The following is a 26,667-nucleotide window of genomic DNA, read 5'->3' on the forward strand; positions in this document are numbered from 1 at the left end:
CAAACAGGGAATACTGAGGAGGCAAAATTTCTGAACCAAGTAGACTGGTGTTCAGGTGTTGTTTTGCCCTTCCTTTGCTGATATTCGCTCATTTTCCTATTTTGCTTTACCTGGGACACAAAAGCAGAGCTTCTATTAGCACACATTTACAAATTCAATCTCATTTCTCTCTGTAAGTGCTAAAGCCTTCCTAACAGTTTTTCTTCAGTAAGAGTTCACTGCCAAACTAAAAGGAACCAAAGATGACAAGTTAATAGAATTTGTTTAGTTTCAGCACAAAAACACGTAATTGTTTAGGCCCATTTTCTTTTTATTAATAATATAAGGTTCTATAATCTCTTAACATTACAACTGAAGTTTTACAGTTAATCTCACACTAAAATGACAAACACTGTTTGGCTTTATTTGCAGAAAGTTAAATTACAACCTTGATAAACATACATTTCCAAGATTGAGAAGCAATTTGTGTTTTCTGGATTTCAGTGCTAATGTATCCCTGCCTTTGAAAATTGGTTTCAGTTAATTAACATTGCTACAGAAGAACTATTTGGCCTGGCCTCTGTTCACAGTTGTAAGGCAAAGATGGCATCTCTAACTCAAGGAATACATTGTAAGTCAAGTCAAGAAGAGACATGTTTTTCGTTGACTGTAAGATTTAGACCCTGGATCAATTTCTATCACATTTTCTCCTTTCCCTCAGAATTTTTTTAATAAAAGTCTCTCTAATGTAAATACATTTCACGGTCAAGCCATACTCACTCTGCACCTTTCCTCCCTCAAAGAAAGCAGAAGATGTGTAATTGGCAGTCACAACAAGCTTAATTAAAACTGTTTCTTAACTTAAAACTGTTTCTAACTTACATATGGCCAAAATAGTCGGGCAAGTGAAAAAGTAATGTGTTATGCCAAGATACACTTCTGATCTGCATGGATCAAACTCCACCTCTGAACAGGCTGCAGCTATGGGAAGTGAAGTCTTTAGAAAGAAAGCAGAGAATACAGAAGGAAGAGTGGTGGAAGACTTTAGTATTAAAGAAGGGAAGATTTCTTTTAAATGGGTAATGATCTGTGCGTATCTAGGTCTCCTGAACTTGCATTACACTTCTCTATTTTCATTAGGAATTTAAATGTGAAATTAAAGACAGTCATACATGTGTTTCAACTGCAGTTTCACTAAGCTCTGACCAGTTCATAATGTAGGAAAATATTTAGGAAGACAGCAATAGGATGGCCATTAGAAAAAAAATATCCATTACAGTTGTAGTTAATCTTTTCCTCAGAGCTATCCCGTGACATTGCTTTGGGACCCTTACAGCCTGTTATTTCACCTTCCCATAGGACAATTGCCATGCAGTAAAAATCTTTACTGTATTTTAAATCACTTCAGAAGCCAGTGGCTATTTAAAGGTTAGAAAGAGAGTCTAAGGAGTTTTTGCCTGTGTAATTTCAATACAAAAAAGAGATGCGGAAACCATAGTCAGAAAATTAAGAATTGGGAAGGATGTTGTAGAGCTGTGTAGTACTTTAAGTCCAAATCTTAAAAGACCAGTATTACTGAGCTATGACTACTTGTTTTAGTTCATTTGTGCTGTCATTCTGCAAAAAGGCTTCACATACTTTCCTTCAACACCGATTCTCCATAGTTAGACATATACTTTCATTGAGGCACATAAACACCCTTTTATTCACCCTTCATATTTACCAGCTCCTAGAATGGTCTCTCTGTTTCAGAGTGATAAAAGTCATCAGCAAGATGCCAGCTATGGCCACATAGTCACCACCATGCTGCATGCGAAATGAAGTCCCCTGCATAAACATGGACAGATTCACTTTGCTGAGATGCCATTGTGTACCTAAGGAACACTTAACCACAGTGCAAAGAGTAACTTCCCTAAAAGAGACTATACCTATTGTTTTGGTTCCTGCTGAAATATGAACTCTGGGGGCCAAAACCAAAAATACAAAAGAGTAGATTTTTTATGTTGAAATGTTGTGAAACAAAGACCATTTGAAATGAGTCTAGCTGCATTGCAAATATCACATTATTCTGTTTTATGACCTGCAAATCATAAAAAGTTTTCCTTAAGTACCTTGACAGCATGCATTTTAAAGTGATGTTTTGAGTGTTCGTGTTTTTTTGGTAATTTTAATTACAGAATTGAAATTAATCTTTAAACAACTTCAAAGTTGTCTGATATGCAGTATTTTTCAAGCATTTTATACTTTTTGGTATATTACCAAAATTGAGAGTTAGACAGTATTCTAAAATAGTTTAAAAACAAAAATGCAATTTTATCTTTGTCTCCTCGTTAAGGGCACTACCAATACAAAAGGTGTCCAAACTGACACTACAGAGCTGTGAAGCAGTTGGCTAGAGAGACAATGTCCTCAAAGGATAGTCTGTATTTTTTCTATCCTATGCAATCATATGCATTAATTATCAAAAAGTTGGATAATTTGCTTTAAGAAAAGAACCCACCTTAAAAATGGATCATGAGTATTGACAAATACTTTTAGTTTGTTTTACTGATTAATATTCAAGTTTCAATGTAAAAATGCTTACTCTCATACGATACTGATCAAGAAAATATTTTTCTTAAAGTTAAATGGACAATTAAAATTGTGGCTACTAGTGAAGTAAATAAATGATTCATAAAGGCCATAGGAAACTGTACAAAACTAAAATGGGAAGTCTCACTTTCAGGATGACAGTATGTTGTCCACTTAACTGTTTTATTAAACTGTTGAGACTGTTTCAAAAGACAGTGCTGGGCAGTTTCATTTGAATAGCCAAAATTCTTTTTTTTTTAACTGAAAAAAGATATTTTGCATCTCTGCAAAACAAACAAAACAGGAGCAAAACCCATACACACTAGGACTGAAGTACAGATGAAGGCAAAGTTTTGTTACAAACCTGTTTTCAACATACAGTGAGAAATGTCCATTGTACAAAACTTCTAGTGACTGACCTACAATTAATTTAAGATTATCCCAGCAATGCAAATACAACTCAGAACAGCTCAGTTGTGTAAGATTTTCCAATAGTACTATGGTGGGAGACTACTGAGTTTTCAGAATTAGTTTGACTTACATTGTCTCTTTTGATCAAAGCCTGCATTTGTGCTCTAAGTATTTGCTGGTTACAAGTCTGTTACATACTTAATCCTTCAGCACAGTGAAGTACTCCTTGGTGTTCTCTCATCTGTCTCCTAGCAGCTTTCCTTTAGCAAGAGGCTGGGTTGAGCAGCTGCTTCTGTAGAAAACACTGTTGTCAGTCTTTGTTCTCCTTGCAGGGGACACTTTAGTAAGAAACATCTGGCAGTATCCAGCATTGAAAATACTGTCAGCTGTGTTGCCTAACCAAACATCGAAAACCAAATTTGCATTTCCTGGTTGGTAATACACTTTGTGCCCAGTGGATTGTTTAAGAGTTTAAGAGCATTGTAAGTAAAAATCCATAAACATTAACAGTGATGTTTACACTTTATTGGGGGGAGGGGGCAGCAAAAATCAACGTAAGTTACTAGTTTTTAAAGTTTAGTCTATGTTATATTTGATTACTGGGATATCAATACAATGAAAGTGGAGGAATTTCAACAGTAATTTTGAAGAAGTTTTAGTACATCATATTGTGCAGGGCTTTATAAAAGATTTTTGTTTCCAAAGATGTTATTGGGGTCCACATATTCTTTAACAGATCTCAGCATTCCCAGGCCAACATCAGAGATGCTCTCCTTCATCCAGTGCTTCCGCAATTTGCCTACTGGAAAAACAAAAACAAAGCATTTCAATATATGGCAGGATTCTAGGAGCCAATCAATCTTGTGACCATGAATGAATAAACACTGTGTGATAAATGCTTTTATTCAAAAATGAGAAATGTTTTGCTTTATTTGATTTATTGAGCCCACCAGACTATCAAGCTCATTAAGCTCAGCATATTCCCAGAGGAAGACTGTGTTCCACACTGTGTACTTTCTTTAGAAAGTATGAAATTTAGATGAAGCTTAGGCTGAAATCACATGTTCTGTTAAAATAGGGAATTGGTACCAAGTTTTAGAAAGCCACCAAACTCATTTTAAGTAGGAAACTGAAGAGGAAATTACTAAAAAGCAGAACCCCACACCTCTTGATTGCTTTAAAGTGAAAACATAACTCAATAATCAAGCAAACTTAAAAGAGTATTGGTTTAATTAGCAAAAAATTGTTTTCTAAGAAGCCTTAAAGCCTAGTTTTAAAGCAACAAAATACCTTATTTCATCCAAAAATTTTTACACAGGCTGGTAATTGCTCATATTACACAAGAGCTTAGTTTCCCATGTAAAAATGGATATTCACAACATATACCAAATACAAAGCAAAGCTGAGACATTTCACTAGTCTCACAATAGTCCTATTAAATGGCCGAGTGTTCACATACTAATTAACCAAGTCATCAACTCTAATTTAACAGATCATTCAAAGTAAAGGACATTTTTTCAGTAAACACACTATAGCATTTAACTTGTCAGCCTGAAACACAACCCATTTGTCAGTATGATGCGATATAGTAAAGGTTTGAGAGACAGATGCTTTAAGAGTATCTGAAGCTAAATTCAAGCCATCTTTTTTGCCCTGTTCTCAGGGTAACCATCAAACTGTCATCAGAATAATAAATTACAGGGACACCTCTGGAGAACAGAGTATATTTGTTTATACCTTAAGGAATATGAGCTAGTTACAATGCCAACTGAAAAGGCAAATAATGTGAGAAAGAATGAAATTTGCAGTTCGCTAGAACACAACAACAAGCATGCATGTCAAGAGCAAATATCATAACTGAAGGACAAAAGAATTTGTCATGTGGTAGGAACTGTGGTTGTAATTTGCAGGCTAGCTCAAGAAAAAATCCCCATCTGTAAATATACCATCACTACAATTTGACCATCTGAGCAAGCTGATGTAGTTGAATTTTACCTGGGGATACTTTAATACTACTACTACAAAAAAAGAATCATGGACATGGCTTGACCATCACCTCAGGTCATTCACACTGGCTCTTACACAAGCAGCTGAAGAACAGTCATTACCATTCTCAACTGTTATCTGTAATATAGTTTCAGTGAATGTGTCCTGTGGTTATGGATGTAATTGTCCTGAAAAGACTGCAAACAACTGCTCCAACAAGATGGAGCACATTAGAATCACAGCAGGATGCCCAACAGCTAGCAGGCCTGCCTCTTTTACACCTCCAGTAATAATGCAATTCCACAAGGAACTGAACTACTGTCTGAGCAGCACCAAACAGTCGTTGCATATTTAATGAAGTCGCTCACCAAGTGCTGGAAAACAGAAGGTGCTTGGAGTGCATCATTAGTTCTGTCAAAGTGATAATTTACACATCTATCTTGTCAAATTTTCTATGGTTTATACTTTTGCAATAATAAATCTAACATACATTTGATTAGTGAACTGGAAAGATAAAAAGCTGTACTACAGTTACCAGCAGTCCTTCACAAACATGTTCAATGAAAAGATTTTAACCCCTTGATAACAGTAGGTTGAGCCCCTGCTCCTACTGTTCATGTCAATAAGATATACATGGATTTTTCAGCTACTCAAGTTTTCATATTAGAGTTAAAAAGCATTGAAGCAATCTGGCTCTTAGAATTCTAAGCTGGTCCATCTGATTAAATGGAAAATAGACCAAGTGAAGGAAAGGCTCTGTGCAGATGTGAGCACCGCTTAGAAAAGCAGTGTTTTGTTTGTTTTCACTTCAGGTTAGTGCTGCCCTATAAGTACGCTGTTCCTCCTCCATAGGATGATCCAATTAGCTTCAAGGATGAGAAGGGAAAAGGAGGGAAAAATGTCATAACAGTAAAAGATGTTACCATGAATGTAAAAATAATTCCAAGTGGCAAAGTTAAACTGCACTCTAAGCATAGCCAAAGAACAGCTTTGGGGTCAAGGAAGCCTTAACTTCCCCAACAATAAAAGGTCTCAGTTAAGCCTGATCTCACCATGGACTAGGGAAAACCACATTTCTGTTTCTAGCCTGGAGAACGTATACCTTTTAGTTTTAGTCCTAGATGATGCCATTTATATAGAACTGACACCAGACAGTGCACAGAGCCAGATTTTATCCAAACATCTACCACTTATAAGCTCTCAGCCCAGTATACTTTTCTCAATTAAAAACTGAGATCAAATTCACCTGAATCTATATGCTACACCATAACATTATTAATAAAGATTCTCAAATCAGCATAACATTGTTAAGCTACTACAAATTGATTGTACAAGTCACTACTTGCCAACTCGGCTATACACACCATTACACACACAGTCCTTGTTGCCCCAACTGGAAACAAATACAGCCCTTCCTTCTTGCATCTTCGTCCTCTGAAGACGCCTAATCTTGCATCTTAATTATCCAAGATGAAGCGTGACAGAATTAGTTTTCAAGTTTTACAAGTGGCACGTGCCCTGTTCCTGAGGTGTGCTGAGCAGTCTAATGCCTTAAAACATTCACTGCTAGGAAGCCAGAAGTCTTCAGTCAGAAGCCCAGCATACTACACATAGTACTAACACCCTAGCACGACAAAGTCTGCTTCACACAAAGTACTTCAAACCAGAAAGTCAAGAAGCTTGTTCAGTAGCAACTCTCAAAGATAGTCCAACACCAATTTTATTTTGGCAGTATTTTCAAGTTTTATCATAATTATAGTCCATATATGAAAGAAAAACATGTGAGCTGGATAAATAACTTTTTCCCAGTTCTGATACATGGTGGTCCAGACCTTAGCTGGTTTCATTAGAAAAGTTGTTCATGCTTCCAGTGCCCTTTTAATCTGTGGGGGAACAAAATACACTTGGGTGAAGTGCAACCATACTCTATGCTGCTCCTGTAGAGCCCACCCTTTGAAAAAAACAATGAAGCAAAACACACCGACATTACATTCACTGCCAAAAGTGACAACAGTTTCCCATGTGCTTGGTTTTTCAAAGGGAAGTGCATTAGATGGGCAGCACATACCTGCTGGCCACAAAGAAGATAAAATGGGAGTACAGCTCTCCTGGCTCATAAAAGCTACACTTGCTCATCTTTGAAAATTCATCTGGATGGCTGCAAAAAGTCTGGCTGCTAAGGATGGAGCTAGCAAACAGCAGGCAGCAATTGTTTTTTTTTTTAATATGAAGTAGTTTGGCACACGTGAACAGTCTTGTAAGGAAAGTTTTAGTGTTGCTGATGGATCCCAGGAATAACTCTACACCCATGCAGAACAGATTTATAGCAGCGTGTGGTCCCAGTGGAAATAGGCTCTAGTGGCACTGCACATGGCCCTAGGCTTCCTCTGGTGCAGCCCTTTCAACTTAAAGAGGCAGTTATTGGAGAACAGCAGCTCTGCAAAAGGAGAAGTGGTAACGGGGGGTAAGAAGAATGGGGCTCTTCTGGCTGTGCATGCTCTTCCTGAAGCTGGTTGTCTCTACGGAAAGCATCTCTCTGCTCTTAGAAATTGCTTAACAGGTTAATACTCTTGCAGAGAGAACTCTGCACTACTGAGAAAGGTCAGTGCATTAATCTAATAGTGTGGTAGTGCTGGAGTATATTGGACCAGTGTACCTGAAGTCTACTACATAATTAACACCATCATCACAACATCTTGCACATTTTCACTCAATATCTAAACAATTTGAAAGCACTTAAGCTCTTTGTTGATGAATCAGAAAGTCCTTTGCATTTATTTGGTAGAAAAGGCACTGAAGATGACTATTCTATTAAGACTTTCAACGCACCACCGAGGAAAATACAACCGCGTTATATTGTTTCACATAAGGTTACTCTGTGTTCGACAAATGTCACAGTTTAAACTCATTCCCAGTAGAGCAAGCTCTAGTTTTAAGATGAAAGTATGATCAGTTTCCAGTGCTAACTTAAAGGTAAGAAGATACACTTTTCCTGTGTAGAGAAGAAAAGAATGTGTTCAACTGCCCCCATAAGGGAATTTTATAATATCAGACTTTGTAGTTTGTGTGGGTTAATTACTGCAGTGTATAGCTTAAGCCATAGTCTCTTAATGGTACCAATGAATTGCAATGTCAAACATGCAACTGAATGCAAATAAAGTGTGTGGGGTTTTGTGGTTTGTGTTTGTTTGGGGTTTTTTGTTTGTTTTGGGTTTTTTTTGTTTAGTTTGTTTGTTTTTGTTTGGGTTGTTTTTGTTTTTGTTTTTTTTTTTTTTAGTTTTCCTACATAAACTGCCAGGAAATTGATACTATACCTAAACCTGTGGAGCCTGGGCTATGTTAGCCTTTATTCTAGTCAATCTGTCTAGAAAGTAGAAGCAAATCAGTAAAGTGGCTAAATAGGGCTATTTTCCTCAAACCCACAAGCTGATAATTGTTTCCTTAAGTAACCAGGTTTAGTTAGAACATTCCCTGCAAGGGAAACAATCTACCATTAATTTTTACACTGGTTTCAGGGCTTGCCCTAAATGATTAGAACAATCATTTACTTAAACTTAAACTTGTATCTACATGAAATTGTCATTCCTAATGCTTCTTTTTAAATGCTAAGTTTCTAGAAGCTAACTGGAGCTCCAGCAACCCTTACTTACATGACTTTCAAATCTAAAGATACTCACTGGCCAGAAAAGCAGGATCAAAGGATCAAAGCTGTGTTCGAAAATGTACACTATCCCTTTCTAAGTGTAGGACACAGTCAAGGCAAGGTGAAAACTATAATCGAGACTGTAAAATCTCATGTAGGACATGAAGTAATGCTACAACTCAGATATCTAATTCCTGAATACCTTTCAAAAACTTTTACTAAGCCACAAATTATGTCATAGCATTAGTTAAAAGGGACAAAGAAGGCATAAGAAACCAAAGTCACACATTAAAAACTACTTTACAACCACTAAGAAGCTTCTCAGCAGTTTGTTCACAACAAGTTTAGGGAGAAACAGACCTACCACATTTAGACAAGACTGTCAGGATCAAAAAAAAAAAATCCAATAATCTCCTGTATAACGATCAATTTCTGATGCACCAGAGAATGGCTGAATTCCCCCTGCATAAGCAGTGCCTATCTGATCAGCTATGTATTTTGGGCCAATTTTTATAGCAATACATATGCCTCGGATTCTTCCTAAATGTAAATTCTGTAATAATCCAGAAACGTTATCAAGTGTTAAATACTAACATTAAAGTAGGGAAAACCATTCCTGACACTTACTAATTAGATTTAAATATTTGAAAGTCAAGAATGAGAAAGACTTCGAAAAACAATTTGATTAAAAGGACAAAGTCATTTAAGTTGCAGTACCATAGAAATGATATCCAGATTTATAAAACCAAAAAAATCCAGATATTCTACCCCAAAATATAAGCGATTGTTACATTGAAAGGATAAATTCATTACACAGATGTATGTGCCTGGCTTTGCTACAGCTTCTTGTGTCCATGAGATGCTTGCTGTACAAGGCTGGTATTGATACACTTCTGCAATTTCTTTGTTGGAATGTTGGTATTTTCTTATATATTGCAAGGTGTGATCTTTAATGTAATCCATTAACAAATAAGAGTTATGCATCTTACAAGTTTTAAGTCTCTAAAGTCATCGGGGTGGGGATCTTCTCACCATATTGCTAACTTTAGTGAGTCTTGCCTAAAAGTTACAATATTTGTTAGCCTGAAGAGAAGGGAGGAGAGAAGAGATAGAGATTAAAATAGAATCTAAAGTAAAGTTTTTCTGAAGTTACTCTTCATAAAATTAGAAGTATCATGATTTTAGTTCTCACTGTAGATTGTAGCTATGTGTCTACCTGCAGTTAGTACTTCCCAGATGTAAAGTAATTTAGAGCTTTATACATCTCAAACTGTCATATATGACCACTTCTTCACTCAGGGAGTGTATGAAGATTGACTTAAGCAGGCTTTGTATTTCCTATAGCCTCAAGTCCCAGACTACATCTGTTTTCTTTGATACACAAAACCAGAGTTAAAATAGCTCCATTTATCACAGTGTGATTGTAGGCAGACAAACCAGCCTGTCTGTTTCCAGATAGTGAAAACAACTGTTATTAATCACAATTACAAGACAAATACTAGAAGAAATTGCACCAGTATTTTCTTTTACCCCACACAATAGAACAGTCTTAGCAGTGCTAAGAGTGACAAGGCCTGAAGGTCAGTAAATAGAACTGATGCTATCAGGCTAATTCTCAGCAGCACATCTACTAAGCACTGGAAAAAATGGATCTTGAGTATCATACAAAATGAACTGCCAGACAAAAATACTCAAAGCAGAAAATATTTATCAGTACAAGAGGCAGTCACGCATACAACAGGAGCATAAGAAGTCTGACGGAAACCAACTTTTCTGTATCTGTGGAGTAAGAAAGTTCAATTGTGCAAGGGTTTGAAAATGCCACAATTTTTTTTCTTGTTCAACATATGCTGTAAGCAAGGTTTCATATGGTGAGGGCAAGTACATCCAAACATGTGACAAGCTCCAGCTGCACGCAAGTTAATGGATGAAATGCTAGTCACAGTAAAATACAGCTGCCACAGCAGGGGAGAGCACAATAGGATATCAAGGGAGTAATTCCACATCCCATGTGCAAGAACTGACCGGTCCACTATACCACCATATTAAAAGGAGGAGGACATATAAATCAGGGGACAATAAGAACATATTAAACAAAAAATACTGAAACTGTTTTCACTCATGTTATCACCTGCACATCTTTCAATATCCTGATCTTGCTAAAGCAGAATCCATTTCAGTTTCTGTCACAAAGCTAGATACCTGAAAACAGCCCTACCTAAAAGTTTCAAGTCCAGGAAATCACCAACATGTTTTAAAGCACAGTTTCTGCCCTTCACTTTTCCCCACACAGAGCTTTCTTAGAATTACAAAATTTGTATCTAGTTTTAAACCATTAGACTTCTTCCTCTTTGCTCTTACTTCTGTGGCCAGACAATACCCCAAGAAAGTAGAGAGAAGAAATGCGTTAACCAGTTTAAAGAAGTTGGCTACACAAATCAAACCGACTTCACAACAAGTCTTCCTGACATCCAAGTTTACAGCATTATATAGGACACATGCAATCAAATTAGGCTATCTTAATATGTGGGAAAAACATATGTAACGCATCAGGTATATGAAGTATCTCTTACACATGAGATAAGCTTAATATTAAAGCACAAAATAGCTTGCAGAGAGGCTAGTAACTCAGGACAAGTAATTCCCAAACTCCAAGAGAGGAAACTGAATAATCAGAAGTTAGCAGACAGCAAGCCAGTAATATCAATACCTAGATAGCATCAATCATGCAACAAATGGTAGATTGCAACGTAGCCTAGCGTAAAGTCACTAGCTCTTTTACGCAGATACTTTCACTAAGTGCTTTGGAATTGGGGCTAACAGCATTCACCTAGCCACAAGGGATACTAAACTGTCTTCAAGCTGTGAAACTCATTTGAGGTCTTTGTAACTGAATATACCTCTGCACAAGGTTCAGTACAAGTTGCTTAAGACAAACTGATCAATTACATTTTCAGGTTCTCAGACAGCCTGTAGACTTCCTATCAAAGGTTTGAAGCTGGTGCTCATAAATACACCACACTGTGTGACTTAACATCAAGCAAACCAAGCCTAAGGACACTTCCCCTGAAAGTCTGGCAAACGGGTGAGAAGTTTCTAGAAAGAATGCCAGGAGATTCCCCCACTGCCAGTAATTTCAGTTAATGCCTGTGAAATATTTTTCAAAGTTTTATTAGAAACTATTTTATGTACTCATGAATATTTAGCAGTATCAAAGAGACTAATATTAGACCGAGAACATTACCTCCATGGTGATGTGACAGACTTCCTCCATTGGCAAGTATTTCTTCTCTAGCAGCCCTCTGAATTGGAAAGACAAAGTACTTATTCAACAGCAAATGCACAAGATTTGTTTTTAGTGAAATGCTTGCCATCGTACTCATTTACACAGGTGTATGAAAAGTTTCATAAGTATTTAGGGCACATAATACAGGTAAACATTTTCATTCAAGTCTGCAGATAAATGTAAGTGGGGATTCCTAAACATTAATCAAAGCCAAGACATTTAAAATGGCATCTGTTACAACAAATCTATTATTCCAGAATGGAATATTCTGGATCACTTCCCACTTGCCAAAACCAAAATAGTCTAGTGGCTGGGATGCTCATCTGGAAGATGGTTAAGTGCCTACTGAAAAGGAAATCGCAATGAAGTAGTTTGAAAACAGGCTCCCCAGAGTGACTCAAGATCCTTATTCAGACCACAGTTTAGACCCAGATCTCCAAGATTCTAGTCAAGGAAGTGAGGTACTTTACAACTGACACCTCTCATGGATGAAGTTTGTGGCAGAAAATAAAATTTAGAATTTTATGTTAATAAATATTTGAACACTTTCAAGCTCTAGAATCTTCTTTCCCATACAGCTCTGATTATGAACAGTTAGACAGCTTACAAGGTTGTAACAAAGAAAGCTTTCCTAAGCACAAGCACTAAATGTTTTTTTCAAAAAAGGGTGCTTTTTTAGGAATAATGTATCTAGCCATAGCTATGAAGTTAGAGATTTTTTTCAGTCTGCCACAGAGCACATATACTTGGTTGGCAAACTCACTTACTTAGGTTAAATTTAGTCACCTACAATGGAACACAGGCATCCAGGTGATCACACTGCTAACTAATTCCAATAAACAGCACTAAGTATTAACAAAGTTTCATTAAATAGGCACACATATTACATTCTCCAATGCCCTAGATTCAACAGCACAGAAGCCTCAGAACTTGTAGATAAAACTTTACATCCACTTCCCGAGTTCAAGAAAAATTTCTAAAGAATAAGCACGAGAAGAATGACATCCTAGTTATAAATATAGACTACTTCTCCACAGTCCTACTAGCAAGTTTCTGGTGCTGAAGCTTTAGCACATGAACCAAAAGGTAGGATAAAAAGCAGTTTTTCCATAGTCCTTCTATGTCTAAGTGTTACATCTTCAAGGTAACAAGGATATTAGTTTCCCCTAATTAGGTAAGTATAGTGTTGCACCAGCCAAAGTGTTCAAGCAGAGAGTTATTCCACAGCTTTTTGGTAAATGTCAAAGCAGCTTACAACTGGCCTAACACAGCAGACTTAGACCTAGGCCTAAAGAAAAATAACCACAGCAGTTAATTCTCTGAAATAGCATAAGACACCCTTATATTCGTTATACTCTACATACAGCACTATTAGTAAAGTACGGTCTCAATAGTTTTATCATGTATTTTAAAGATTAATGGAGTACTAAGTGAAAGTAGCTTTGTAAATAATGGAACTAAGGAAGTCTTGTTTCCCATGGATTTGAGTTTTGTAGTTGACAGTTTCTGCCATCTAAGAACAAACTCCAGTTCAAGCTTTCCTGTACTTTAGTCATAAGTGTTCATTTACTGATGTCTAAAATAGTCACCTTGCAGTCTTTCTTCTACTTGGTGCACTGCTAGTGTGCACCTCTTTCCCTAGCTGCTACTGATCACAGCTTTATGAACAGACTTTTGAGATCTTTCCTGCAAAATCCAGTTAGCTTGGCCAATGGGTTCACTGTATATTATTACAGGACATCAGCTTCTCCCCGCCCCCCTTAATTACTGTTCTTATAGACATTACCTCAATTTGTTCATAGACATGAATAGGATCACTAATTCCTCTGTAGTTAAAGGCAAAGTAGAAGTAGACACATGCACCTGCATCATAAGTCTGTGTCACCCTGTTGAAGAGAACTACATTACAAACAAAGCTTTATGGTATTTAGCCAGCCACTATGTGACATTACACAATTCATAACATTACTTATCTTCTTTAAAAGGGTAGCATCTTTTTAAAATAGTTTTGTATCCTTTTTGCTCATACTTCATGAGTGACTCAATGCTATGACAGAGTTGAAGCTCTTAAAGAAGTCATTACACTTGACTCTTGTGCATATAAGCAAGAGTAAGTGTCAAGACTAACCAAGTGCTACTAATCCCTTGAATTACTCACTCTCACATGTAATCCACTTGCAGGTTAAAAGAGGAAGGTGAAGATTACAAGTGTTTGTAGTATCATTAATAGATGCACTTTACCTACTAGCTAGCAAGTTTAATGACCTCTTCCTTAGGTCTCTTACTAATCAAAAGATTCAAGACAGATTATTTAAGTTGTTGCATGGCTTACCTGCAGGTGGAAAGAGGAGCAAACTGAACGCCCCTTTCTTTGCATTCTCTTACTATCCTTTCCTTGACATTCCTACAAAGGTCCAAAACCCTGTAACAGAAAACACATTAAAATATAAAATCTTAGTATATGATTTTATACAACTTCCTAAAAAACACAGCTGCAGCTTTAATAATTTTAAAAAGTATAATTTAATAAAATAGAAGATTGCCTTCTAGAACAAGTTTTAAGTAGCTTAGATTTTGTTCTAAGACTAAAATAATCCTCATCATCAAGACTTCACTAGTATTGCTTTTTCTGCACTTCTCCTGAATAGCAAGTTTACTCTGAAGCACAGTATGTAATGAAAGCTCTTCCCATAAGGACTAGGAGTCAAAAGTGTTCAACAGAAAATGGAGGTTACCCACTTCTGTATGTCTTTACTTACTTTCTCAGGAAAACAGCCCCAAATTTTTGGCAAAGTAGTTGACAAATACAGCTCACAGTAGAAAGCTTGAGAACTCTAAGGCCTTGTATACTCCGCTAATACCATACCTTTGGTATGTTGCAAGGCCAAAACTGGAGGTAGTCCAGCTATGTACTAGTTTGCCAGCTTGAAATGTTATAATTCTAATATGGCAATGAGCTATTAAGTCTTGTCATGAGCCATACTTGTTTTGCTTTTATTATTTTTTTTTCTTCCAGGGCAGACCCAGGTGCATCCAAAGTGCTAGAAAAACTGAAAGAAATCACTGTTTTTCAAATGACCATTTCTTTAGTTTTAAGTTCTCCCACAAAGGTCTGCAGTGGTATACTATATAATTCAGATTTTTAAGACATTTTACACAGATTTAAAGTGACTTTGCAGATTGACAGAAGTAATACACAAGAGAAATTTATCCATTTAGTGAATAAGCAAGGTAAATATTTTATTCAACTATCTTTAACCAGTCAGGAACAAGGTAACTGACTGATTTATGGAAAATTACATAGTTCTTATGAGTCAAAGTAGAAAAAGTTTTTGAAAGCATTTGCTTTGGTGAGAACAATTGCAAATATTTTCTTAAATTCCCAGATAAAGAGTCATTCTCTCCTGAAATGAAGGAGAGGCAAAACAAATCGGTGACTAAGCAGTTAGCATACTTCAAGATCTATAAAGCTAAAGTAAAATAAAGAACAATTTTGCTTTAAAATTGTCCTCAAACTTCTGCCACCCATTTAAGATACTATGCCAGTCTTCGAAGCAGAGGCTGGAACTTACCACTGCCACTAAATTCAATAGCAAGAATATAGGCTTGCCAGCTTAAGTCATCACACTTTGCACACTTTCCACTTGAAATACTGTAAAGCTTTGATTCAAATCACTTTAGATCCTGTGTAACAGGTTTACCAAATGGACAGAAACATCGAAACAATTTCATACATTAAACTCTGTTGTGGCCAAGTGTTTCTCAACCATAGTTAACAGATAAGATAAAAATCTTTTTCCTAAGCTTATCTTGGGAAGAAGTTACCTTTTCAGTTCTTTCATTTCCCTGCATTACTGCGGAAAGGAAAAGTTTATTTAATTTATCTTCACTACAAACTTTTCTGTTTGAAATACACTGCTGATCCCACACATGTGGCTGCTCATCACGCAATACAGTTATCACCATTGTCCAGCTTCCTAAACTGGGTAATTTCAAGTTCTGAATTTGTTACAGTAAGCTAACCCAAGTAGAAATATTACTGAATGCTTGCCTACACTGCATTTACAAAATCCTGATATGCAATTTGCTAGCAACTTTAGCAAAAACACACAGGTGCAAGACTTGAGGCACATCAGGGAGCCTCCAATACACATAAGGCCTAAATTAAATTAACTTTCCCCATGAGCAAGCAAGAGTTAGAAATAATTTGAATGAAATCAAGTACAAGTTTTAAGCAATTCTAAAGAATAATCACAGTTTACCTATCCCAAGGAACAGATGTCTCAAATGATTCTCCTATTACATAGTAATCCAGGCCCAGGTCCTAATAAATAGAGAAAGGAAATTATCAGTAACATTCAGCATCAACATCTGGGATTGCAGTGTATGCTACACAGCCAACAGTGGAGCAACTTTAGTTAGTTTGTATGAGAAAACCAGAAAGTCTATTTAGCAAAAACATCCATCTGTCCCAGTGACATTAGTTTATAATTATGGAAATAGAGCAGCTCTTCGAAAACACAGATAACAAACCTTTTGATGTCATGGCTATAGTGAGACAACTTGTCAGACTGTCATATGCTTACATTAATCAAATACTTGTATCACTATAGCATCCAGCCAAGAGTTTCACTGTGTTAACCAATATAATACCTACTAGAAATACATATTTGGAACGTAATCCCTATCTAGGTAGAATAAAGACCCATTTTACATATAGCCTGCTGAAATAAAGGGAAATTCAGTGATTTGTCCCTGACTATAAAAGCCAAATAAAGTTTAGCACTCAGGATGTGAATACTATTCTGAAAAAAAATATCTCTTAAACAGGAAGACTAAAATTCATAAGAACAACTGCCACAGTTCAGACTAAAGGTCCATTTGTCCTAGAATTCTGATTCAAACCATAAGCAGATGTCCAAAGAAGAGCAAGAGATGAGTGAGCACATGAGTATTTCAAGTATTTTTCCAGCCTTTGATTATATTTAACCTGTAGATTTATAAGTCTGATCAGGTTTATTTAGCAACTACTAGTGGGTTCTTCAATCTAGTTTTCTATACTCTTTATTAGAAACTATTTTCTTAACAAGCGCATAAATTAATGTTTTTATGGTGTTTTGCAGATGAAGTTCCATGAGTAAACACTAGTCAAAAATGGAAGAGATACAACCTCTGCGAGAAATTTGAGATATCACCCAAGGCAACCTGGATTTAGATTTCAGAGAAAGCATCTTCAAAAAGAACATCTCTATGTTTTATTATATTAATTAACAGAAGTTTCAGCAGGCAGACAAAAGGTGACATACCCGAATGTAAGCGATGACAAATGTCAGCATATATCCTCTCTGTCCATTATCTTCTCCTGCTGCCAAGCCACTGCAATTAACAAGAATTTCATTAACTTTCCAGCAAAGTAGTCACTGGTTTCTAAAAAGAATTAAAAAATACTTTGATTATCAAACATATGTGCAAGTTTAGCTGTCTCTAAGCTGTGTTACACTAGTTGCAAATAGTAGGGTCTTTTCTTCACTAGAAAAGAGAAGTTACTTCAGACCACACTTTTAACTCTTTGCATTTCTCTTTTCATTCCATAATCTGAAGAGATGAACAATAACAAAACATTTGATGCGATCTTAAAGTAACAGTCTTCAAACATCACAAAAGAGCAGGGCAAAGAGAACTAGACATAGTATGCCCTTGATGTTCATTTACAGGAGTACGTGCAACTACATTTCTAAGCATGTTGGATTTGTGTACTTGTATGCTCACGGGTCGTGGTGACAGCAAGATCCCAAAAGTGTAAGTGATGTGAATGGATAAAAAGACACACAGCACTAAAAAGAAAACGGAAGCCTTGCTCTCACTAATCTATCAGGTTACGACCATTATGAATGTCTTTGTTTTTAACTACCGGTTTCTGATAACAAGAAAGTGCTAGGCATCTGTAATCAGTCTTTCTAGAAACTCCTATAAATCCGAGAGAAGTGTATCCGCGGAGAAAAAGAGTCAGACATCCTGAAGGACAGAATTAAAGCATTTTAGACCATTAAGACGGTTTAGCATTTTAAACCAGGTTAAACTATTAAACGCTTAACTAATAGCCTTAACTGAGCAACACAGACAGCACCATCTTCTAACAGACCTAACACAGGCAAGTTTCACCCCTCCTTATCAATCATCTTGAAATACCAAAATACAAAAGGATTCACAGTTGAAGCTTTTTCTGGCATACAACATTAAAATAACTAAAATGCTCTTTAAGATCAAGAGCAATGTTATTCTTATCACTGAATGTTAGCAAATTGCTCACGTGAGATCCCACTTTTGTAAGTTATTTTAAGTGGTAGAATGAAAGCACAATGAAAACACAAATTTCAGAAAGGATAGCCTTGAAATAGATAAAACAATACTTATGTATTGTATTATGTATTGAATAGTGAGACTAATACTAGCAATAACTTTCTTAAAAAGAAAAAAGTATATTCTTGACAAATCACACTTCTAATGATGGTTTTCATTAATAACACTTAATCAAAGCAAAAGGACAGAAACTACCTGATCATTACTCAGCCTGCCACTCCAATGAATGTTTTCTGCTCCTTTGTAAGGATAGAAAACAGTCTGTGGGACAGAAATTCACTGCATTCATTTAACTAAATACAAACTCCTCTTTTAAACAAGCTTCTTGTATTCATATGCTCACATCAATTCTGCAAAGATTTAATATTATCCTTATGATTTTGCCTTCCCCTTCTGTAGTTAAAATAGAGTCTAGTATTGCAAAACAAGAAGCTTCCATGCCTATAAGCAATTACAAGGGCTAGTCTCCATTTTAATAACACCAAGTCTATATTTAGTCAAACACTTATTCTTCTGCAATAGACAGACAGCTGAAGTTTCAGTAGTTACCTATTAAGAGGTAGCACAAGCCATATTTATCAAAGGGAACATTCAGTAGCTAATTGATTATTGCCACTTCAAACTAGTAAACCGAGAACGTATCCATACAGTAATCACTATAAAAATATGGTAATCCTGTTTTTTCCTAGACAGTTAACTCCCAGCTTCATATGAAAAAGTTCTTTGAAAAGCATACCCAAACTTGGTGGCAATATCATAGACTTGCTTCTCATGCTGAAGAACCTTCTCTCTGTCACCCTCAAAGAGCAAGGTAGCTACACACAGTATGTTGGGATCAAATCCTTTAAACTGCAAAGAGAGAAAACTTTGCATTATATCACAGCTTATGTGGTAGAATACAAGCAACAAATTTTTACTTTTCAAATACACAGCATGTGCTCTTGTTAGTAAGTGTTGTTGCAACTAAGAGGAAAGATTAGGAAAAAAAACATCTTGCAAAAATTTACTCCCAAAACAACCAAGGTTTTTCCTTGACAGGACAAACATTCACAAGCCCACTGAAATAACAGATTATCTCTGTCACCTTTTTTCTCCTGTTAAAAAGCAGGATAGACATAACAGCTGTCTACCTACGCTGAAGAGAGAACAGGTCTTAAATGCTTTGAGCAACAGGGAGACATTTATATTCTGTCAACTATTCCTGTATTAAAGCAGGAAGATCACTATGATGACCATAAATGTCACTGCTCTCAAAATGGTTTATCAGCAGTGTGCCACAGAAAATCTCTATGCTGGGAAAAGCACTATGGAAGGAAAATAACTTCTAGCAGGGAACATATTCCAGTGGAAATGGGGAGAAAACTATTGTCGTGGCTTAACCCCAGTCGGCAACAAAGCACCACACAGCCGCTCGCTCACCCTCCCGCCCTGGTGACATGGGAGAGAGAATCTGAAGGGCAAAAGTGAGAAGACTCATGGGTTGAGATAAGAACAGTTTAATAATTGAAATAAAATATAATAATAATAAAAATAAACTGTAATGAAAAGGAAAGCAACAAGAGAGAGGAACAAACCCCAGGAAAAAAAGTGATACAGCCGCTCACCACCCACTGACTGATGCCCAGCCCATCCCCAAGCAGCGATTGCTGCCCCCCAGCCAACTGCCCTCAGCTTATACACTGAGCATGATATCTGGTATGGAATAGCCCTTTGGCCAGTCTGGGTCAGCTGTCCTGGCTGTACCCCCTCCCAGCTTCTTGTGCACCTGGCAGAACGTGGGAAGCTGAAAAGTCCTTGACTGGTGTAAGCACTACTTAGCAATGACTAAAACATCAGTGTGTTATCAACATTATTCTCATGCTAAATCCAAAACACAGCACTCTACCAGCTACTAGGAAGAAAATTAACTCTACCCCAGCTGAAACCAGGACAACTATTAAAGGTTTAATAGTAATACAGTGAGGCTGCCCACATGGCTCTGTTTCAGGAGTAACAGTCAAGAGCCATATCTTCGCAACTGGTCCAAAAAGCAAGAGCCTTACTTGTTTTCTACATACCTTTTTATTATTAATTAGCTCCAGTGAACTACCACTACTAAGCAGGTTTCAGAAGGAATAGAGATGTATATGAAGTTGCAATAAAGTTTAATACTTTTTCTGCAGTTAAAAAGGGTAAAAATTTATTATTTAGAACAATGTATTCTTATTATGTATATTGACTGCAATTATTTTTTTAAAGCCTTTCCCTTTCCAGTGGCATTCATCTCTTCCAGTCTCTGCTCTGCTTGTGGTAACTTGTTACTTAAGCACCAAGCAATGTTATATGAAGTTACATTATAGTCAAGAGATTCAAATTCATCCTTTATGCACAACAGCTATGCTGAGAAAAATCCCAGTTAGTTGCTATTCCTTTTATTATTCCCTTAACTGAACAGATTAACTGTACTGGAACTTAACTGAAGGTACCAGGAGGGTCAAAAAAAAAGCAGCAAGAAGGCAAGGTATCTTGGGGTGGCTCAGTCCTCCAGCCAATGAGCTCAAATCTGTATGGTGAGCCCCAGTCAGAGAAATCCAAATTAGTATTTCTGAAAAGGATATTGCATCCTACCACCCCGACAAAACACCACCGTGAAAACCACTGCAAAACAGAATATACCTCCCCAGTCAAAGGATCTGTCTTATCCATTAGTGCTACAAACAGAGCATAGCTAACAAATAGAAAGAATATTGTTACTACAGTGATAAACTCTAAGGACATGAATAAAGGTCTATTAAGATGTTATTTATGGTCCCTTCTTGTTCTAGAACCACTTGTATTTCATGTAGTATGAATCCTTTCGTCTGTTCTGCCATCTTTGTGCTGTAATGCTCAGGTTAACACCTTACAGTTGTCTTTAAGAGGCACTGGAGGAACTAGCTACAGTGTGAACTAGTAGACAAACAATACTTAGAGCATTCATGTGTCAGTCAACAGTCCCAAACAACATGGAGGAGTTAACCAGAAAGACTTTGTCCCTGTTCTCTTAAGTGGTATCAGTTAAATGACTACTCCATTCAATAAAAGAACGAAGTGTTAGCCTGATCTGTTCTGGGGTTTTTTTGGTGGTTTGTTTTTGGTTTGTTTGTTTTTTGGGGGTTTTTTTTGGTTTTTTGTTTTTTTGGGGTTTTTTTGACAGGGAGCAATTCACAGATGAATTAAGTATAAGATGAACTTGAGTATCTTGGTCCCAGTAACACCTGCAATATCAGTCTCAGGGTCATTGAACTTGCTCCTTTCTCTACTCCTACCTCCCATCCCAGCTGGGAGTTTCTCTGAAGTAGCAGTTGCTCATACACACCGGGGGACTGAGCCCTGACATAAGAGCTCCAGATTGGTCACCAACCTGGAATCTCTGCATCAGTATTGCATAGCATTCCTCTCATTTCTCCACATGTTCTCTCCTGCAGAGCTGGAAGAATTGGAATTGGCATACAACATCCCTTGGTGATACAACATCCCAAGAAGCAGTGATGCTTGTTGCTGACTACAGAAGCAGTAGATATTGCCAGCTAGGATTGTTTCAAACTGACAGCAATCTTGCTGCCAAAATCTTCACTACTATAGATATTCCTGCACTACAGCAGATCAGAGAGGGAAAGCAAAATAATTTTGGGGCTATCTCTAAACTTAATGGGACTTCTTTTGCTAGGGAATACCTAAGACACATGGCATTTTCTACTTCAGTAGCACAAGAAAAAGCAGCAGAATCAACACTGGCCACTGTCTCTCAAGTAAGCCCACTCCTTGAAGACACTCAATATTATCAGATCAGAATGGAATGTTTACCTCCTCCTATTTAACTGTTATCTAAAACAAGGACAATGCAATTTTCTACATTTGAATACCCATATTTGCAGGAACTCTCTAGTTAGCTAATTTGGAGGAAAAATCAGTAACAGGACAAATTCTTTAATATAAAAGCTTAGGTGAAATCATTTTAGCACCAGATAATTCTGGATTAAAAAGGGTATTCATTGGGATGAATTCCAGAAAGACCAAAAAAAAAAAAAATCAATTTACACAGGCAATTCAAGACAAAAATCTTGAGGTTCTCTCAAAATTCTACTTTCACTGTAATAAGAAGGTAGATTATGCCTTGAGAAAATCTGGGAAGAGGAAAAGATAGTGAAGTGTTAGCCTTGCTCCATCAGTATTAACTGATGATCAGTGGTTTGTAAGCTAGATAAATTGGTTCCAGTCTTGCTCTGTCACTGAGTCATTGTTAGACAAGGCACATTAATCTCATCTACAGATGTGATCAGTGAGAACAGCTCTCATGGAATAACTCCTCAAACAGATAATCTCATTTTGGATTAGACCATCCAGAGAATCTCTAGTTAACTGATACTACAATGTAGGATCTGTTATACTCAAACTGAGCTGCATTAGAGACAGTATACCAAAAAATCTTGAATTTTATGAATAGCATGCAACTTCCACACAGTATTACACCCCCAAAATTACCTTTGTGATGTAGAATTTTTTCAGTCCATCCAAAAATGACGTAAAAATGGAAGCAACTTGTGGTTTAAGAGCATGACCTTTGGCAAAGAGTGGAAAAAGGTGTGTTAAGGCAAACAGTGCTCTTAAAATTCCTACTTCAAAGGGCAAATAAAAAAATAGCTTGGTAGTCAAAGTTGCAAGAATCACTTGGAGCACTTTGATTATCATCATTAAAGAGACTTCTCTCTAATCATTTAGAAGATGATTCAGGAATGGGTTTTTATGAAATTTTTTTAAAAGGTATACATACAACTGTGCACAAATATTTCATTTGACACTAATTAAGGCTGCCCTAGTTTATATCTTCACAAGTATATGGTACCTGGAAAATTTTAAAAGAGCACTTCATTAGTTTTTACACTACAAAACCAAGCAAGATCAGTAAACTTTTTTAAAGTTATGCCAAAACCACTGAAACCAATAGCCAAAAATGGTGCAAGTTAGGAGTTAAGCAATTTTTTCCTTAACGGTTATGTCATTTGTGCAAAATTTTCTACATAAAGCTAGTAATTGCTTCCTTAATCACATACAGGGAACCAAAATTACCAGGATATATAAATGGTGTCTTGGAGTCTGTTAAATTAACATCTCTGCCTCAGGACTGGGTTTAATTGAGATGAAAGTCTTTTACTGTTTGTTCCATTGTTTTCAGTCACAAGCAACTTCTAAAATCCCATTACTGCTTCACTTTAACAGTCTTGCATCTGGCCTACGTGCTGTGAGCCCAATTCATAAAAAAAGTTATGCACCATTTACATGATACTTCCTTCTAAAATACTTCACAAAGTATTTCCTCCTGAATAAAGCATGAACTTCAGCAATTGGTTAGTCTCCTTCCCTCTTCATTAAGAGGAACTCTCCCTGCAGATATGAACAAACCAAGGAGTACACCTCCAAGCACACTTAAGTAAGCACACAAAAAAGCACCAGATAACAAAAAGGACATGAATTTATTAAACCATATTTATTATTTAATAATTTATTTTTTATTAATAAATTATAATTTATTAAATATTTATTTGTAAAAACTATTGGATTTAAGCCTACTTAATAATGACTACAAGAAAAAATTTGTATTGACACACCTGAAACTATGTTTTGCAGGTGACCATATAAGCTGCAACCTCAGAACAAAGCTAAAAAAGTAAAAGAATGATTTATTCAGTGTTGGGTTTAAAACTTGTAATTGATCTAACTTCTTCCCAATTAAAAAGAAAAAGGCATCTGCCTTCTGTTGTACATGTCTGAGAAAAATAGCGTAATAAAAAGAGTGACCAAAGCAAGCAGCAAGGCTTGCTGGGCTCTCAGGTCTTAAAGATCCTGATTTCCTTGGTTTGAAAAACGAAGTTCAACTTCCTCAACACCATCATATTAATGCCATTTGAAGTCATGATTCATCACTGAGGCTTCTATCCACAAGAAGTTTCAGAAATTCTGACTTGTTCAAGTGGTATTAAAATAGAGGTTTTTCAAGGTCAGTCACACTTCACATTTTCATCTTCTGGGTACAATCAAAACAGCATAGCCTCAGCAAGACCTTCAAGTTCTGTAAACTATTAGCTTTTGGGTAGTGGAACTTTAGGTTCTCCTCAAGAGCGTCTTAAACCAGAACGCATCTTTTGCTGAATCTCTTACAGTTTAAAATGACAGCTTTCCCTAAGAAGTACTCAAAAATGATTGCTCTGCATGTCTGACATTGTCTTATTTAGGTGTTTGAACTAGTTGAAATTTCACAAAACCTTTGTGTTCAGTAATCTTCTAGTAGCTTCATTGACTTTCTATACTTAAACCCTACAGCTTAGTTCTATTTGCATACAGTTATGGCATTTACTACATCTGAGCTTCTTTTAAAAATAGACAGCTCACTTTGGACAAGTATGTACGTCATTGCCTCTCTCCCACCCAAACAATCATTGCTACATCAGAATATTTTTCAAAAAACGTGCTACTTCTAGGGAATCTATACACCACACTTGTGATGCTTTTATGAAATTTAAAGGAATCAACTAACTTACCTTCAAAGTAAGGTGCCTGTATTCTTTTTTTTCATACACAACTTCTCATTAGTACTCTTAGCAAGAAAATGTTTCAAGTACTGTACTGCAAAACTATCATGTCTGCTCCTTTACAGTAAAATAGAGGAAGTGCCTCCAGAATTTCAAACTCTCCAGTAGGCTATATGCCAAGAATGGAAAGGTAGCAAAAAAGTCTTATGTATCTATATGCAGAGCATGGCTCTTTACTGACTGTTGTAGTTGATACTGTTTTCCCAGAGACAAAGACAACCTTGTGTTTCTGAAAGTACACATGATGGCACTATCTGGAGTTCAAACTTTGGGTTCATTGTCTTCTTTGTCTAGTTTTGAGCAAAAGAATTACTGCCTAAGACAGACTTAAGCTACTAAAAATCAAAACACTTTGAAACAGATATTCATCCCAAAGGATCTACATACTTACCAAACTGAAACTGTGCATTGTCGACAAGGCGAATTGATGCTGGAGCACATCTCTTTGGGGCAAAGTTAAGGGAACGAAAGGGAGGAAGAATAAAAAGATTATGTACACAGTTTTGCTGAAATTCATGACAATCAAATTTTCATTTGAAAATAGCATACAAGAAAGCACTCTTTGATACTGTCATCATTGAGAAGGGGTGACTATAAGCTCGTTTTCACTTGAATAGCAACATCTATTAGGTATGTCCAGATATAACGCATTGAGAATTTTCAGTTTAACCTCAAGCCAACACAGGAATAGTCCAAAGGTCTTTGGCCTTCAAGTATTAAGTGTTTTTATAAATTGCCATATGCACTAAAGACACCATACTTGATTAGAATATCGAGCTTCTGTTGCTATGTAATCAAAAGATACACATACATTACAAATCCACTGAAAACTCTAATTGCTGTGGGTTAACCCTGGCAGGCAGCTAAGCACTACACAGCTGCTCACTCAGTCCCCATCCTCAGTGGGACAGAGGAGAAAATCAGAAGGGTAAATATGGGAAAACTCATGGGTTGAGATGAAGACAGCTTGATAAGCAAAATGGGAAAAACACCACCAAAAAGTGATGCCAAAGCAATCAATTACCACCAGCCGACCAATATCCAGCCAGTCCTCAAGCAACGGCAACCCTTAGAAAACTCCCCTCTCCAGTTTTATTTCTGACCATGATGTTATATGGTATAGAATATCCCTTTGGTCAATTTGGGTCAGCTGTCCCAACTGCATTCCCTCCCAGCCTCTTGTCCACTCCCAACCTACTTGCTGGTGGGAGGAGAGTGAGAAACAGAGAAAGCCTTGACACTGTGTACACACTGTTCAGCAACAGCTACAACATTGGTGTTAACATTGTTTTGGTCACAAGTACAAAACACCACCACACCGGCTGCTATGAAGAAAATTAACTCCGTCACAGCCAAACCCAGTACACTAATGCTCTACCATCAGACTGCAATTAAAATCTGTACCTGAGTCCAATCTAGATTCTGCACTGTACGGAAATCTGAAAACCAGTAATAGCTGCCTTCAATTAGGCAAGCTTCTGGTCATACATATGCCTACATGATGTAATCTGTGATGACCATGTCCAGTCATACTAAAATGTATGGCCAGAAGAATATGACAAAGCCGGAACTTTAGGCTAGTCTTCATCTAATCATATGGATATGGAAGTACTCCTCTATCACTTGATTTAACATGTTCACCCTCCATCATATCATTAATACATATTTGGTCACACGATAGGAAGAAAGAACATAAAGAAGATAAGCTAGCTCACCAAGCAGGCTGACAGAAGAAGGCTGGATGAGTGGTTTTGAATGAGACCAACCCACCCACAACCTGCAGGTTGGTTATTCTTACATTAAAGTAGACAAATACAGACAAG

The 26,667-nt window shown here is 36.8% G+C and overlaps 1 protein-coding gene across 4 annotated transcripts in view; it reads right to left on the reverse strand.

Moving 5' to 3' along the window:
* Nucleotides 1-289: 289 nt before the first annotated feature.
* AGPS (alkylglycerone phosphate synthase) overlaps nucleotides 290-26,667 on the reverse strand; it is a 63,305-nt gene continuing 36,927 nt past the window's right edge. For 3 of the 4 annotated variants that reach the window (XM_087730229.1, XM_087730228.1, XM_087730227.1), the window contains 9 exons: nucleotides 25,236-25,287; nucleotides 22,740-22,816; nucleotides 18,973-19,085; nucleotides 17,183-17,252; nucleotides 16,139-16,200; nucleotides 14,209-14,298; nucleotides 13,663-13,762; nucleotides 11,835-11,892; nucleotides 290-3,763 (listed from right to left, as the gene is read on the reverse strand). In XM_087730229.1, coding sequence (XP_087586355.1) covers nucleotides 3,642-3,763; nucleotides 11,835-11,892; nucleotides 13,663-13,762; nucleotides 14,209-14,298; nucleotides 16,139-16,200; nucleotides 17,183-17,252; nucleotides 18,973-19,085; nucleotides 22,740-22,816; nucleotides 25,236-25,287 — 744 coding nt within the window. In that variant the 3' untranslated portion in view covers nucleotides 290-3,641. Of the gene's footprint in view, nucleotides 3,764-11,834; nucleotides 11,893-13,662; nucleotides 13,776-14,208; nucleotides 14,299-16,138; nucleotides 16,201-17,182; nucleotides 17,253-18,972; nucleotides 19,086-22,739; nucleotides 22,817-25,235; nucleotides 25,288-26,667 lie in introns of those variants that run through there. The other variant, XR_015698550.1, reaches the window with a different exon arrangement.

This window comes from Nipponia nippon, unplaced genomic scaffold, assembly GCF_047370975.1.
Source record: "Nipponia nippon isolate SJK-2023a ecotype South Korea unplaced genomic scaffold, ASM4737097v1 scaffold_5, whole genome shotgun sequence".
NCBI classification, from domain to species: Eukaryota; Metazoa; Chordata; class Aves; order Pelecaniformes; family Threskiornithidae; genus Nipponia; species Nipponia nippon.